At 37.4% G+C, this 16,331-nt stretch overlaps 1 protein-coding gene and 1 long non-coding RNA gene across 2 annotated transcripts; both read right to left on the reverse strand.

Moving 5' to 3' along the window:
- Positions 1–4,802: 4,802 nt before the first annotated feature.
- LOC121513194 (hepcidin-like) lies at positions 4,803–5,720 on the reverse strand. Its single transcript, XM_041792771.1, has 4 exons — positions 5,535–5,720; positions 5,418–5,441; positions 5,189–5,248; positions 4,803–5,044 (listed from the first exon to the last, which is right to left on the reverse strand). The coding sequence occupies exons 1-4, from the start codon at positions 5,718–5,720 to the stop codon at positions 4,967–4,969; spliced, it is 348 nt and encodes a 115-aa protein (XP_041648705.1). The 3' UTR covers positions 4,803–4,966.
- A 93-nt stretch (positions 5,721–5,813) lies between these two features.
- LOC121513195 lies at positions 5,814–8,058 on the reverse strand. Its single transcript, XR_005992182.1, has 6 exons — positions 8,033–8,058; positions 7,921–7,944; positions 7,809–7,832; positions 7,697–7,720; positions 7,480–7,544; positions 5,814–7,335 (listed from the first exon to the last, which is right to left on the reverse strand). It is a non-coding gene; the product is annotated as an uncharacterized LOC121513195 (long non-coding RNA).
- Positions 8,059–16,331: the final 8,273 nt, after the last annotated feature.

The raw sequence follows: 16,331 nt of genomic DNA on the forward strand, positions 1-16,331 counted from the left end.
CCACCAGTGTCTAGACTCCATAAGGGGGAATCCTATTCCTGCTGTTTGCCTCACTACCCCTTCAAATACATGAAGCATCACGATGGGGTCTAATTGTCAAGGACTTTGCACATTTTATTAAATTTGTAAAATAAATTACTGTTAAACTCATATTAAGTCTCTCCTGATTAAAATTTCAATAGATTTATCACTGGGTGCGTGGCAACATCCCACTACATAATAGAGAACTATTATCCTACATTATAATTAGATATCTTTCAAGAAAATACTCTTTAATATGGTTACTAGATGAGTAGGCCATATGTCTTAATATAGACTACATTTAACGCCCCTAAATGGGAGTATTTCCAAATATAGTTCCTCCATGTTTTAGGATTAAATGCCAGTAATTGCAGGAAATACTTTATAATGTGTGAGTTTAATCAACCTATCATGGAAAGTTAGTTTTTTAGGGACATTTGTTTAAGATCAAAAGAAATAAAAACTGCATTTTTCAAATTCTGGAGAAAACAGGAAGTTTGAGAGGCTGTGGGAAATTGTTGGTTGGTTGGATGGTGTGATGCCATTTTCCGACTGATCTCCACTGATTGGCTGGCAAAATTCTTCTAGTTCAGCTGTGTCACAGAGAGTTGGGGGAGGACACGAAGGAAGTCTACCAAAATGACCATATATGGTTCCTTTCCCAATAAAGGGTTAAAATTAAAGCGTAAGCTAACTGACAACCAAGATTTTCTTTCTTTCTTTCTTTCTTTCTTTCTTGCTTCTGCAAACAGGAAAAATCTGAAAAGAAATTAAAGGCTGCTATGTTAAGTTGGTCCCCATTTGACACTCTGAAACTGAACAAGATTGGAGTTCATGTGTCTGTAAGGCTGTATAGAAGCACAATTTCATTTTTCAAAAAGTAACATTCAGGGTTTTTAGATCGATATCCAGATTTTGGGATTTATTGTCTTCATTTCCTCCAACAGGAACTCTCCATTCATCATGCTAACTTTCGCTACACCACTACATCCCAAACCAAAGGGAAATGCTTTAAAAGCAGGTATTTTGCTAGTTTCTTTGATTCTGCTTTTGTGCCACTAAGATATGATTCATTTCTATGCCACCAATTTTTTCATGTTTTACTGCTACAATATTTGAATAGTTTGAATAGGAAATTCTTTCTGCTGTCCTTTTTGTCACCAAGTTCTTTTTTTCTGGCCTGAAACTCTGCTAATGTAAGACATCAACACTCCATATTTGCCCCAGGTAAATGTCAAGTTGCCAAGTTCGCTCAGCACCTCGATAGTAAAGTTAGTGCTGTTATGGTTTGCAATCTAATGCTTTGTTTGTGCATTTTCCCATTTAAGCAAAGGCTGTGCCTCAGTTATGCATGTCATGCTGTTTTTAGGTCAGCACTCGGACCCCATTATGACTTTTGGACATCAAAATGTTCTTTTTAGCAGCCAGATTCGTTTTCCACCGCAAATGTTAAGAGAAAAGAGCGTGAGAGGCTGTTTGGGGGAGAAAATTGAGACAAACAACAGAGAACACCCTCACTCATGGGCATTGAACCTTATGAGCAGAGCATGTCCTTGGACTTTGGGAGAAGCTAGAAATAAGCCCACAACAGGCAAACTCAACACAGAAAGGCTCTGATTAACAGGGACTCTAACCAGAAATATTGTGTAGCAACAGCACTAACCCCTGCAGCCCTCCTTAGGAATTCCATCTAATGTTAGGAAATTCTTCATTTTCTGTGTGAAGCAGCTACATCTAGTATGCTGCAGATATCATCAGGTCAAAGGTTATCATGTGGCATCAACTACTGGCTGAAATTTTGTTTTTTTATACAGCATGATCATTTTCATTGATGATGTTTTTTCTTGGTAGGGGTTAAATAACAGGCCTTTATACCCATGCATCCATCCATATATGAATAATTTCTTCCACTTATTCAGGCCAGGTCACAGTGGCAGCAGGCTAAGCAAGTTAACCCAGATATCCCACTCCCCAGTGATATTTCAGCTCCACCTGGAGGCTCCTGAGCTGTCTTCAGGCCAGATTAATTAAACAGTGTCTATAGAACTTGGATGTTTTATCCTTTTATTGATTTGATGTCTTGCTAATTTAGCAAACGATGACCGTGTGCATAAATACCGGTGCATATATCCTCGCACACCATGTCATGGCACAGGCGGCACAGTGCTGACACTGCGTACGGTCTTCCCTAGTCAAACTATTAAAGCCAAACCGTTAAACATGCAGCACTGGCTGCAATGTGATCCAAGACATCACAGCCTTTCTGTGTGTAGATTAGTGATGTGAAGCTATGAAGTTTATTAATGATCATATGAGCTTTGTTGTGCAGCAGCAACACCAGACACAATTAAGATCACCATTTTTTTTTTGTTTGTTTTTTTTTTCTAAGTTGAAACGACCCTTTTAAAATTCAAAGACAAATAAACTTTATCGGGGCTTGGTGGTTATTTTAGGGGCTGAAGTAGTCGGTAATGTTTTTTTATCAGCTTTATAAGAAGTGAACCTGCAGCTGGATGGAGCTCACCATTGAAGCATAACACAGAAATAAATAACAATAAAGACAGCCGGTCACTTTTCCCCTCTCTCAAAAAAAAAAAAAGTCTTTTAACTAATTTTAGAGCCTTTTATAGGGTCCACCATGATATGTTTCTTTCATTTTATGTGACGTTGTATAGAGGAGAATAAAAGAAGAGTACTTCAAATTGTCATGTATTTTTTCCTTTAATATATTTTGATAAGAAGTATATTTTATTGGGTAAAATACACCCAAGATTAGTGCCGGTGTTATTAACAGTGCATTAGTGTTCCAGGGTTTTAAGTGTGAAAACAATTCTTCAACTGTAATTCACTTCCAGTGCCCTGTAAACCTTGCCTTATACATGATGTTAGTTTTAGCGACAGAAAATTGTAATAAAGAGTTTAACACCCATGGAGGAACACACTCTACTCGCTGTGCTTGCACGTGCACGCCAACAAGTGCCTGTATAATGTGATTTTTGTACCCCTGGCGGTAATACCGTATACCCTGGTAAAATTCAGGAAGGGTATGACGGTATAACAAAAACAAATACCGCCCAGTGCTACCTCCTAAACTAGTTCTACAAAATCATCATGTTAGTGAAGCTGTCAGTCAAACTTGTCCACACCTTCATAATCCACAGAAGAGGGCCAGTCATGATGCCACTCTCTAGAACAGCTTTAGTTTTATGAACTGTCATGTTCCGATGAAGACTCATTGGAGTTGAAACACGTAGATATTCCTGTTTAATAAATGAGTTTTTATTACATCAGAGTGCCTCAGATTCTTGTTTCTGACTGCCATCTATAGACCAATCCTACTGATTTGTGGGCGCTGCCATCTTGAGCGGCCACCAATACTGAGGTGGAACGGCGGAGTCCACTACCATCTGCGAGCTCTGACAGTGGCAGAGGTGTTTGTAATAAAAACCTTACAGAACCACAAGAGCACTGTAATCAGAGGGCTATGACTTCAATTATATTTCACAGATTAAGGATTTACTGATGTCTAATGTCTATTTAAAAAATAACGTAAAAAAATATACCACTATCGGGCATAACCATTATTAACAGCAACAAAACAGACAAAAACACAAACACTGATCCAGTATCATGTCTCACAAGAGCAAGGCTGGAGCCACGTATTTCTGTACAAAATTCCACCTGAGCTCAAGATAGTAAACACCAAATCCAACCTTAGCCTGAGCTGATGATCCTGTTATTACAGCCCGTCTTTTAACACAGATTACACATGACTGGAACTTAAAAATGACTGATAAGACATAATTCCATCTGCTTGCTTGCAAGTTGAATAGAAAAGATCCTGAAGTATGGTGAGCTGCTTCTTATTTGCCTTTTGTCGCATTTAACACATTAAACAACCAGTAGGTTCAGTAAACTCCCAGTTAGCCCATGGCTTATTAGCCATCATTAGCAGCTAACAGCCACATATCCTCCACACAAAACACCAACAAAAAACTCTACATTTTAAATGAACTATGTTGTTCACTGATTGACAGTTTTGGTCCTCATAAGCTGATGAATTCAGCTGCAACTGCTGTTCACCTTAAACTTTAACATTCAGCCATCATGCTTTAATTTGAGTAGCCTCGCCGTTAGAAAGAAAAAATGGTTCCTCTGGTTCAGCAATAGTTAAGTTTTGTCCTCTGCTTGTTGATAGTTTAGTGCTGTCCTTTTGTCATGAATCCCTTCATCAACTGAAGTTATGTCTTCACTGCTGTGAGCCTTGATAGCCTTTAGCATGCTAACCAACTCCTACTTCTTTATCTCATGAATATTCAATTTGCCATGTGCTGCTTTCATAGATCAATGACTCTCTCCTCCGCCAGTCCAGGAATCTGTACAGTCCATAAGGTGTCATACAGGACACTCCTCCCGAAGTAAAGGCAGGTGCTCAAAACACTCACTTTTTTCAAAAGCTGTAGTTTTCCACTGCTGTTATGACAGCCTAAAACGGCACATGTTCTCCCAGAATGCCCTGGCATTGTTTTTTATCATGATAAAACAAAAATACTTCAGTTTATGTTGATTGTACGGACTGCTTTCATGCAAACGTATGCTAGTTAAGGGGCTTTCTCCACTGCGGTAATGGCGGCTTGTCAACTTCCAATGTTTCTCCGGATTCGTCTATACTGTGGAGACTTTTTAAAAGTTATCTGGCAAGTCATTCTTCCCTTTTAATACATTATGAATTGTCTGTTGAAGCAATGCAATGCACAGGAAATTAAGACAATGATGGAAATTTTAATATTTGCTGATCTTCATTCTTATTTGTGCTTTATTGCCACAAAATGACAGAAAATATTATCACATTAATGACAGAATCCAAAAAGGAAACTTGATTACGCTACATCATTGGTGACATTTGCTTAAAGACAAAATGTGATCTTTGTTGCAGCAGGAATCTTCACCATCGGCATCTTATGCCAATACCCCCACCACCAACATATGGGCCACAGGGTGTATCATGGTTGTTGATACGATCCTGCATGAAGACAACAGATATAAAGAAAGTGGTCATCACTCACTCAGTTAAACCTTTTTGCTTATGTGGACAGAGTGTCAGAGCATTTTAAACACATCCAGCTGTATGTGTATTACTCAGGATGCTTCATTTGATTGAACCCACCATTATCTTGTCAGAGAAGGAAGGCTCTGGTTCTCGAATGCCAAAGTCAAAGGAAGGTAACTGTTGGTCAAAATAAAATGTGTTAAAGGGACTTGATGGATCAAACATGTTAAGGGAACTTATACTGTCAAAGCTGGACTGCCCAGAATTGGAAGATGAAGTCAAATTTTAGCACCTCTGTAAAAATGAAATGAATGTCAAATAAAACTGAATAAGTTGAAGTTTTTACCTGAGGTGGTGGCCACTCAAATCCCTGGAATTGCAAAGAAGAAACCCAATTTTAGCATCTCTGTAAAAATGAAATGAATGTCCAATAAAATCAAATGAAGTGAATTGAAGATCTTACCTGAGGTAGAGGAGCAGCAGAGCTCTCCTGAACACAAATAAATGTCAGCGTGATGGCCACAGCAACTGCTACACTGAACGTCTTCATCTTCAAGAAGTTCTGTTTGTGAGCAACTCCTTTGACTGTCCCTCTGTCTGATGTTGGGGACAAGATCATGTGCAGATATTTGTACCATCTACAGGACATTATGTAATGTCAAACTTGCGTCATTCTCTGAGGGACTCTGGGATAAGCACTGGAAAAGTTGGAGTGGACCTGACTTGTGTTTGTCATCATTTTTTACAGGTGGAAAAAATGTCATGAGAAAAAACTTTTCATGCCTTTTACATTGTTCAGATATTCTTCAACAATAATTACAATAATGATCAAAGATGTATCACCATTTAACTGTTCATGACTTTTATGAATTATCCCCATGCATTTTATAGATGAACAGTTTTTATCTTCTCTAGAAATAAAACTCAAGTACATGCATAAAGCTGCTGCTGCTGCAGCAGTTTCCCTTTTCACAGACATGTGTCTATCAGGTCATTGTTTTCTGACACTGAGTTATATAACAGGGATTTTAAAAATTGTGCAAGATGTTTGATGTTTCATGTTTGCTGTACACATTGACTCTCCTAATGTTTGCTTTTGTCAGGGCACTATCAAACAGAGGACAGACCAAGGACAATACTGACACTGGAGGGACGACCTGAATTCAAAATTATGATGGACATACAGTTTATGGTGTTCAAGTGTCTGGCAACACCTGTTAATTATTGAATTCAGGTGTTTTAAGTAGACCTGTTAGGATAGGTGTATAATATCAAACACCTAGCAAATGTTTGTGATACCAAACGGCTCGTTTGTTATCACAAACTGACTTCAAACTGACTTCAAGAAAACAAACTTTCAGCCAATAGTTGATGCAACATGATAACCTTTGACACAAGGACATCTGCAACATGCTGGATGTAGCTGCTGAACGCAGACGAATTTCTTCACAGTAGATGGAATTCCTAAGGAGTGCTGCAGGGATTAGTGCTGTTGCTACATTGGAGAAAGATTCCTGGTTAGAGTCCCTGTCAATCAGAGCCTTTCTGTGTGGAGTTTGCCTTTTGTGGGCTTTTTTACTGCCAAGAAGCATGTTACAACAAAGAAATAATGTACCAAAGACAAATTTCCTTACTTTTTGTTCTATGTTTAGTTCGACAAAATCAACGTTAGTGAAGATGTTAGTCAAACAAACTTGTCCACACCTTCATAATAATCCAGAGAAGAGGTCCAGTCATGATGCCACTCTCTAGCACACCTTTAGTTTTATGAACTGCCATATTCTGATGAAGACTCGTTAGAGTTGAAACACGTAGATATTCCTGTTTAACAAATGATTTTTATTACATCAGAGTGCCTCAGATTCTCAGCTCTGACTGCCATCTATACTGTTGAGGTTTTTTTAAAAGTTATCTGGCAAATCATTGTTCCTTTTATATACATTATGAATTGTCTGTTGAAGCAATGCAATGCACAGGAAATTAAGACAATGATTTAAAAAGACCAAATGAAGACAATTTACACACCATCTTATGGAAATTTAATACTTGCTAATCTTCATTCTTATTTGTGCTGTATTGCCACAAAGTGACAGAAAATATTATCAGGTTAATGACAGAATCCAAAAAGGAAACCTGATTACGCTACATCATTGGTGACATTTGCTTAAAGACAAAATGTGATCTTTGTTGCAGCAGGAATCTTCCCCATCGGCATCTTAAGTCAACACCCCACCACAGCGTATGTCATGATTGTTGATACAATCCTGCATGGAGACAACAGACATAAAGAAAGTGTTCATCACTCACTCAGTTAAATATTTCTGCTTATGTGGATGGAGTGTCAGAGGATTTTAAACACATCCAGTTGTTTGTGTATAACTCAGGATGCTTTGTTTGATTGAACCTACCATTATCTTCTCATCTTGTCATTATTTTGTCACCACACCACGATTTTTTGTGGGTTGAAAGGCACCTGCTGGTCAAACGAAAATGTGCCAAAGGGATGTGATGGATCAAACATGCTAAGGGAACTTATACTGTCAAAGCTGGACTGCCCAGAGATTTTAGCATCTCTCTAAAAGTGGAATGAATGTCAAATGAAACTGAATAAGTTGAAGTTTTTACCTGAGGTGGTGGCCACTCAAATTCCTGAAATTGCAAAGAAGAATCCAAATTTTAGCACCTCTCTAAAAGTGAAATGAATGTCAAATGAAACTGAATAAGTTGAAGTCTTTACCTGAGGTGGTGGCCACTCAAATTCCTGAAATTGCAAAGAAGAATCCAAATTTTAGCACCTCTCTAAAAGTGAAATGAATGTCAAATGAAACTGAATAAGTTGAAGTCTTTACCTGAGGTGGTGGCCACTCAAATTCCTGAAATTGCAAAGAAGAATCCAAATTTTAGCACCTCTGTAAAAGTGAAATGAATGTCAAATGAAACCAAATAAGTTGAAATTTTTACCCAAGGTGGTAGCATCTTAAATCCCTGAAATTGCAAAGTAGAAAACAAATTTTAGCATCTCTGTAAAAATGAAATGAATGTCAAATAAAACTGAATAAGTTGAAGTTTTTACCTAAGATGGCAAATCAAATCTCTGAAATTGCAAAGAAGAAACCCAATTTTAGCACCTCTGTAAAAATGAAATGAATGTCAAATAAAACTGAATAAGTTGAAGTTTTTACCTGAGGTGGCAAATCAAATCCCTGAAATTGCAAAGAAGAAACCCAATTTTAGCATCTCTGTAAAAATGAAATGAATGTCCAATAAAATCAAATGAAGTGAATTGAAGATCTTACCTGAGGTAGAGGAGCAGCAGAGCTCTCCTGAACACAAATAAATGTCAGCGTGATGGCCACAGCAACTGCTACACTGAACGTCTTCATCTTCAAGAAGTTCTGTTTGTGAGCAACTCCTTTGACTGTCCCTCTGTCTGATGTTGGGGACGAGATCATGTGTAGATATTTGTACCATCTACAGGACATTATCTAATGTCAAACTTGCGTCACTCTCTGAGGGATTCTGGCAATAAGCACTGGAAAAGTTGGACTGGACCTGATTTGTGTTTGTCATCATTTTTTATCTGCCAAAGCTGAGCTTATTTCAACATACACACCGCTTCCCACTCCACTCACTCAGCCTAGAAAACTCACAGAGCAGGAAACAGAAGTCAGCAAAAATTTTTATTTTAGCCCTCTATTGCATGACTTTTTATTTTTTTGAGAAAAAAATATTTCACCCTACTTTTTGGTAGCTTGGGGGCCCTTACTGAGGGATCAACAAAAAAAAATTTCCCACCACCACCCACACTCCAGATTTTGGTTCGTTGCCTCAGGGCAACAGTGTGCAATAAGGGTACCAAAACGTGATGGTTTACAATAAATACAAAATAAAACAAATAAGCAGTTCATAAAATAAATCAAATTATATTTTAACAAGCAGCACATCAAAAAACAACTTTATATTCATATATTCTATAATCAAGCATTTATTCCATTCCATTTACTATTTTTTAGTGATATACCACTGTATACTACTCATATGATAGTAGTAGTATTGTGGTCACCTATTACAGTATACTACTACTCTAGGGAATAAATATCTAATTGACCTTCTACATATGTGATGGCAAAAGAAAAGATAATCTGAACCTAACTGTAAACTTTCTTGCTTTTTAGAGCTTAAACTGCATTATGTTCAGCACTTTTCCCTATAAAGATGGAGTCAGATCTATCAGTGAAGGACAGAATGGTTCCCCCCATGAAGACTCCATGTTTTTAACCCTGCTCTACCCCTGTATTACATTTTGTTATAAGTAGGCAAAGTTTAGTGTAAGGAAACAACTGTACTTTTCTATGCCTTTGTAGGTCTGAATGCATGTTTTACATGCAGGAGTTAGTCTGCTCATATCAGTAGAAGTGATTCTGTGAGTCTGAATAAGGTGTTAGTTGAACATATTTCAGTCCCAGTGTTTCTTTGCAACATTATTTGGTGTAGAACCAAGGGAAGCTGTTGCTGTGGATGCAGTATAGTTGCAGTGGCAGATGTAAATAGACCATCTCCTATAAAAGACAGTCAAATATACAAAGTCGCAATAGGACTTCTCCAGCCTTCCAAAAAAAGGACTCACAAAACACTGGCATCTACACATACACCACAGCTAACTCAATTATATCAAAAATGATATCTGACTGGCTAATGACCAATTCAAAATACTAATTTTTACATTACTAATCACTAATAACAGTGATCTGAAAACTGTAACATAGTGCCTCTCAGTCCTGGTCCCTGGGACCCTTTTCACTTGTTTTTGATTGATTTATTTTATCACTTGGATTTACAACAAGCTGATCATTTGGTTCAGATGTAATGAAGAAGACAAGCATCTAAACATGCAGGGTGGGATGTCTTCAGGGCCAGAGTTGAAAACCACTGCTTCATCAAAATGACTCTAACGGTAGTGGCCTAACTGCACAATGTTGCCCTCAGGCAACGAACCTAAAAACTCATTTTTTGTAACTAAAAAATATCATAATATGTCTTTAAACAATAAAAGATACTTCTTAACATATTGATGTATAAGCACATATTTTTATTTATGAAGTTATTTCAATTTAATCATGTGAAATAACAGTATTTAACTTGCCAATCTCTGGCGCTGTATCCTATGCCATTTTGGCTCCAAAAATTGATGCCCCACCCCCCTATAAAATATCATAACCACTACTAACCCTTTTATTATTGCTAACAATTAGTTCTTGTGATATTAAATTAAAAAAAGAACACCAAGACACTATAGGGGGAAGTGTAATGACAATAAAACTGGTTCGTTGCCTGAGGGCAACATTATGCAGTAGAGGGTTAAGGATGAAACAGTTCAACTAGTTCACAACTGCAAAACATTACTCTAAAAAAAGCAAATAGTTTACCAGAAAATCAGTAGGTTACCCAATGCAGAAAAAAGTAAAGCGTTAGAAGAAAAATAAAAGTAAGCTCTGACAAAAATAAGGCAAAATGAAGAAACCTCTGTTTATCTGCTAGAAAACTCATCTAGAAAACCATGTTGCACCTGATATGCATAGAAAGGTGAGTCAAATTCACATTTTTGTATTTCTTATTCGCAGTCATCCTTGATGTGCCAAACCTTTATGCCTCTCATGCACAAACATGCTGATAGTTTGTTCATCTCAGATCCATTAAATGAAATTAAGGCAGTATAAGTCATCTTTACAGGTGGAAAAAATGTCATGAGAAAAAACTTTTCATGCCTTTTACATTGTTCAGATATTCTTCAACAATAATTACAATAATGATCAAAGATGTATCACCATTTAACTGTTCATGACTTTTATGAATTATCCCCATGCATTTTATAGATGAACAGTTTTTATCTTCTCTAGAAATCAAACTCAAGTACATGCATAAAGCTGCTGCTGCTGCAGCAGCAGTTTCCCTTTTCACAGACATGTGTCTATCAGGTCACTGTTTTCTGACACTGAGTTATATAGTTTTTAATAATGTGCAAGATGTTTGAAAAACTGCGGCTCAGAATTCAGCTTTATCATGTTTGTTGCACATGTCAACTCCCCCAATTTTTTGCTTTTGTCAGGGCACTATCAAACAGAGGGCAGACCGAGGACAATACTGACACTGGAGAGATGACCTGAATTCAAAAAGATGTTGAACATACAGTTTATGGACAAAAGTGTTTGATTACACCTGTTAGTTATTGAATGTAGGTGTTTTAAGTAGACCTGTTAAGACAGGTGGATAAAATCAAACACCTAGCAAATGTTTGTGATACCAAACGACTCGTTTTGAAGAGCTCACTGACTTCAAGAGCGGTAATGTAATGGATGCCACCTTTGCAATGAAAGGGCTCTTGAAATTTCATCCCCACTGGATATTCTACAGTCAAGTGATATTATTTGAAAGTGGAAGCATTTAGGAGCAACAGCAACTCAGCCACAAAGCAGAACACCATGTAAAATCACAGTGTGGGGTCAATGACTGTTAGGGGGCATGGTATGTAAACGTCACCATTGCTCTGCTGAGTCCATAGCCATAAACGGTGTGACAGGAGCTTCATGGGATGGGTCTCCATGGCTGAGCAGCCTCACAAGTCCAATGCCATGCATCAGATGGAGTGGCGTAAAGCACAGTGACACTGGACTGTGGAGCGGTGGAAACCTGTTCAGTGGAGTGAGGACTTTTGCTTCTCTGTTTGGCTGGGTGAGTCTAGGTTGGCAGATACCTGGAGAACCTTACCTGCCTGACTGCACTGTGCTGACTGTGAAGTTTGGTGGAGGAGGGAAAATGACGTGGGGCTGGTTTTCAGGGCTCCTTATCTCCAGTGAAAGCCAGTCTTAATGCTTCAGCATACCAAGACATTTTGGACAATGCTATGCTTCCAACTTTGTGGCAACAGTTTGGAGAAGGCGCTTTTCTATTCCAACATGACTGTGCCCCAGTACACAAAGCAAAGACAATAAAGACATGGTCTGATGAGTTTGGCACGGAAGAACTTGACTGGCCTGCACAGAGTGTTGACATTGACCCTGTTGAGCACCTTTGGGATGAACTGGAACAGGGATTGTGAACTGGGCCTTCTCATCCAGCATCCGTTCCTGACTTCATAAATGCTGTCTGCTAGTAAAACACTTTTTACTTTTCCTTGAGTAGATTTATAGACCAGACTTTTAGTCAAGTAAATGTTAATCAGAGTAACTATACTTTTACTTGAGTACAGTAGTTGTGTATTTTTCCACCTCTGATATGACGACATGAATCATAAACTGGTGGAACTGTTCAGGGAAATGTGATTTTTTTATTTGAATGAATTTCTTTTAGATCACTAACTTATGAAGTGAATAGAATGTTTTGAGGCTACTTGATTTCTGAACTGAAGGAACCTTGGAGGCAATTAATTAATTAATTAACAATTTGGGGAAAATTGAACTACGGGCAGTGAACTGCTGGGACACAAAGTTTAAATTGAAGGTGCTGTTTTATTTTGGTGGACAATAACTGAAAAGTGATTTTTGGTTGTCGTATTATAAATAATTTTACTCAAGGATCATAGTTTCCTGTTGCAGGAATTCTGGTGAAACAAGGGAACAAAAATGAGGTTTGCTTTCAGTCCTCTGATAGCATGGATTAATGTTTACCTAAGGCCTTACTTATGCTTTCTCTGCCCTGAGATTTTTCAATAATATTCATTTGTACATGTTTGAAAATATGAGCTTTCCTCACTTTAGTATTTTCTTTTTTTGCATTTTGTTGGATTCTTATTTGTCCTTTTTAATCTACCAGCAAAAAGTTTGGGTTAGGGTTAGATTTGACAAGTTTAAAGCCTGGCGCAACACATATGATCAGAGGTGGAAAAGGTACCAGACTTTTGCTTTCAAGTGAATATACAGTTATTCTGGTTAAAATTTACTGGAGTAGAAGTAAAAGTACTGGTCTGTAAATCTACCCAAGGAAAAGTGAAAAGTAAGTCATTTAAAATGTACTCAAAGTACTGAGTAGCTACTTCTGAAACCCATGGGGCTTTCACAGTGAAATATAACCTGTCCTAACTGTGAAATACCAACGATATGGACCTCCAACCAGGTTATTTATTAGAATGTTTGTGTAGAAAAGGCCCCAAAGTTACTTTAAAGTTATTAGTTCTGCTGTTCCATTTATTCTTAGATAGCTGTTAAGTTTCCTCAGTATAGAAGGGTGATTGAGGAAAGAGCTCCCCCTGCTGGCTACCAGCAAATAATATCAGGAAAATAAGCAGTGTAGTGCAGAGTGCCATGCAGTCAGTGTGCTGTGGATCGACTCTATCAGAGGTTTGCTGTGCGTGAATGAGAGGAGTAAGTACTGATGTGCTGTGATAAATGTGATAATGAGAGCTATGTTGTGTTAATTCTATGTTCGCTAACATTGTTCTGTGTAGTAAAGTTTGTGTTTAGATGTTAGCTCCATGCTAATTAGCTAACATTGCAGCACAGGCATGTTTATTAATAGTTTCCCCAGCTAACATGATGTGACTTTATGTTAAAATCTTGTGATAGCTTCCTTATTTACTCTATATTATTTCTGTTGCCGTAAGATGATGCATACTTACACATAGTTCTGTGTTATGCTCTGTCCTTATAGAAACCACAGCTAAACCCACAGCTAACCCACAGCAAGAACTCAGCCAGACCCAAATGCAAAGTTGTACTGCATGATCACTGGCAGACTGTACATGTTACTGTGATGGAAAGGAAGTAAACATCCATAAACAAATCTCAACGCTCATTATTGTCTACTCTGGAATATTCTGGCTTTAAGTGGTGTTCTGGCCAGTCTCTACCAGTGTCCCAACCAAACCAATCCTTATTTCTCCACTACAGTTTGACCTAACCTAAAGTACAATACAACAGCTGTTTTGGGATGAAACATGGAATCATGCTCTTGCTGTGGACATGTACTCACGGTCAAGTGTTGTGAAAGCCAAACTACTGGTCATTTTCATGTTGCTGACAGAAAGCTTGGACCTCCTTGTCATGGATTTTAAAATTTTTTTACTCAGTTCTCAGTGCTTTTTAAAATGTAATACGGTAAAATATCATACAATATAGACTTAAGTAAGAGTACAAGTACTGAAAGTACAAGTACGCAAAAGAGCTAATCAATTACAGTAATTTTAATAAATGTAATTAGTTATTTTCCACCCCTGCATATGACACTATCGATCATTCACAGCCAGCTCTGGCTTTAACATTGTGATTAACTATACTGTGTTTCTGGAGTTTCTGGCTGTCTACAAGTTTTTGCTTCTGTCTGTGTGTAATAGGAATCCTTTAAACAAGAGATTTAAGAAGTTTACACATCAGAAAAATGTGTTTATTGAAATGCCATCACTCGCAGCAAATAATAGAGGTGGTTCCAGCCCGGGAATTTTCATGACACCAACGTTAGCATCTCAGTGGACCGTCACACTTCTGATGTTTGCATCTGTGTGGAAGAAAAAAGACACAAGTGAAGTTTTGACCTCCAGCATTAATTACTCTGAAACTCTAAAACTTCTGTTTCACTTTGTGTATAAAACAGATGACTAAACCAGTCAAGAAGGTGCAGAAAGAGAACACCCAAGTACAACATTTATAATCCAAGATGTACTGATTAATCATATATCAGCTGGCTTTAGAGCAGGGCTTAACATTTATACCTGCCAACTAGCCAAATGCAGGTAGAATTCAGCTGTGTGGATACCAGAGTGACCTGAACTAGCCACTGTGGCTGGTGGAGTTTATCAGAGCCACATATTTCACTCTAATCATGCATGTTTATCAGCACCAGGGTTTAAGATCTAGATGCTTGTTTAACTCTATAATTCTCCATGCACACTAGTGTGATTTTGAGTTTTGTTTTTTCTATATAATTGTTTTCATTTTCACGCATATTGTTGATAACTAATGTCAAGGTTGTTTTTGGGGGTGTTTTGAAAAAGAAAAAAAAAAAAAAGGAGAAGTTGTCACATTGTGTCACATAGTTATGCAGCATCCACCCTATTGTTCTCCGTAGCACAAAAGTGTGCACACTGAAACCCATTCAAATTTCTGTTTTTGATCCTGCTTGAATACAACATGAGGATCATGCATCATCTTCTCTTTCTGCTTCATTTGAAGCCTGTGACTGCAAAGTTTGTTTATGGTGGGATTCCCTTACTGATGACGTCATTGGACATCCATCAAGTTTATATCAAGATTATTGGAAATATATAGTTGATTGTGTTGAGGCCATAAAATTGGGCTGCATCATGAGAGAAACTTGGCAATTAAAGGGTTAAAAATGTAAATAAATCATGAATATTTGGTATCAATAATTAGGGCAGAAGATGGTTAACAGGACTCTCAAAAAAAATCTTTTATAATATTTTCTATAGCTTGTTTTTCCTCAATACACACTAGTGTGAAAATTTATGCTTAACGTGAGTATTTTATGAATTATGACACAGCAGAAATATAAAATTTTTTTTCATAGAAATATTGATGCTAATCTTTCACATATACCAGTTTCCAATAATTGAATCAGAAAAATTCAAGTTTACATCAGGTTTATCGAAAATATGTCATTTATTATGTTTTTTAAGCCATCAATAATTAGGGCAGAAGATGGTTAACAGGACAATAAAAAAATATATATATACTTTTATAATATTTTTTAAAGCTTGTTTTTTCTCAACACACACAAGTGTGAAAATGTATGCTTAACTTCCCTTTTTAATTGGAGAATCAGAGGGTTAAATGAGGCCTGTCTGCACATACAAGGGTCAAATTTTCACCCAAAACACTTCAAATTGGCCCAGCGTCTTTGTGCATTTTTATGCCGTCAAACACGACACTCACACCCCTACCCACCCCACATGCAGACGGGTGTGTTGGTTGTGTAGACTTTAGGCTTCTTTCTGTTGAAGTTTTGAATGACACTGATCATTCATACAAAGTAAATGAAAACATGGTTTCACTGGATTTTGCAAGTTGCTAATTTCCATCTGTAGTCCCACATAAAACTGACACAAAGAATACAGTACATAAAAATCCCAGAAACAAGGGCAGACACCTGACAAGACCACAGCTGACAAGACAAAGTACTACATAAAGTAATGATGATCATTATAGAGGACTATAAATAAGTCATACTAAGTAAAAACTGTATAAAAGTAAAAAAGTAGTCTAAAAGTTTCACAAATGTATTTTAGGCTAAGACCTGCACACTAATGAAACCA

The sequence above is a fragment of the Cheilinus undulatus genome, linkage group 8 (genome assembly GCF_018320785.1).
Source record: "Cheilinus undulatus linkage group 8, ASM1832078v1, whole genome shotgun sequence".
NCBI classification, from domain to species: Eukaryota; Metazoa; Chordata; class Actinopteri; order Labriformes; family Labridae; genus Cheilinus; species Cheilinus undulatus.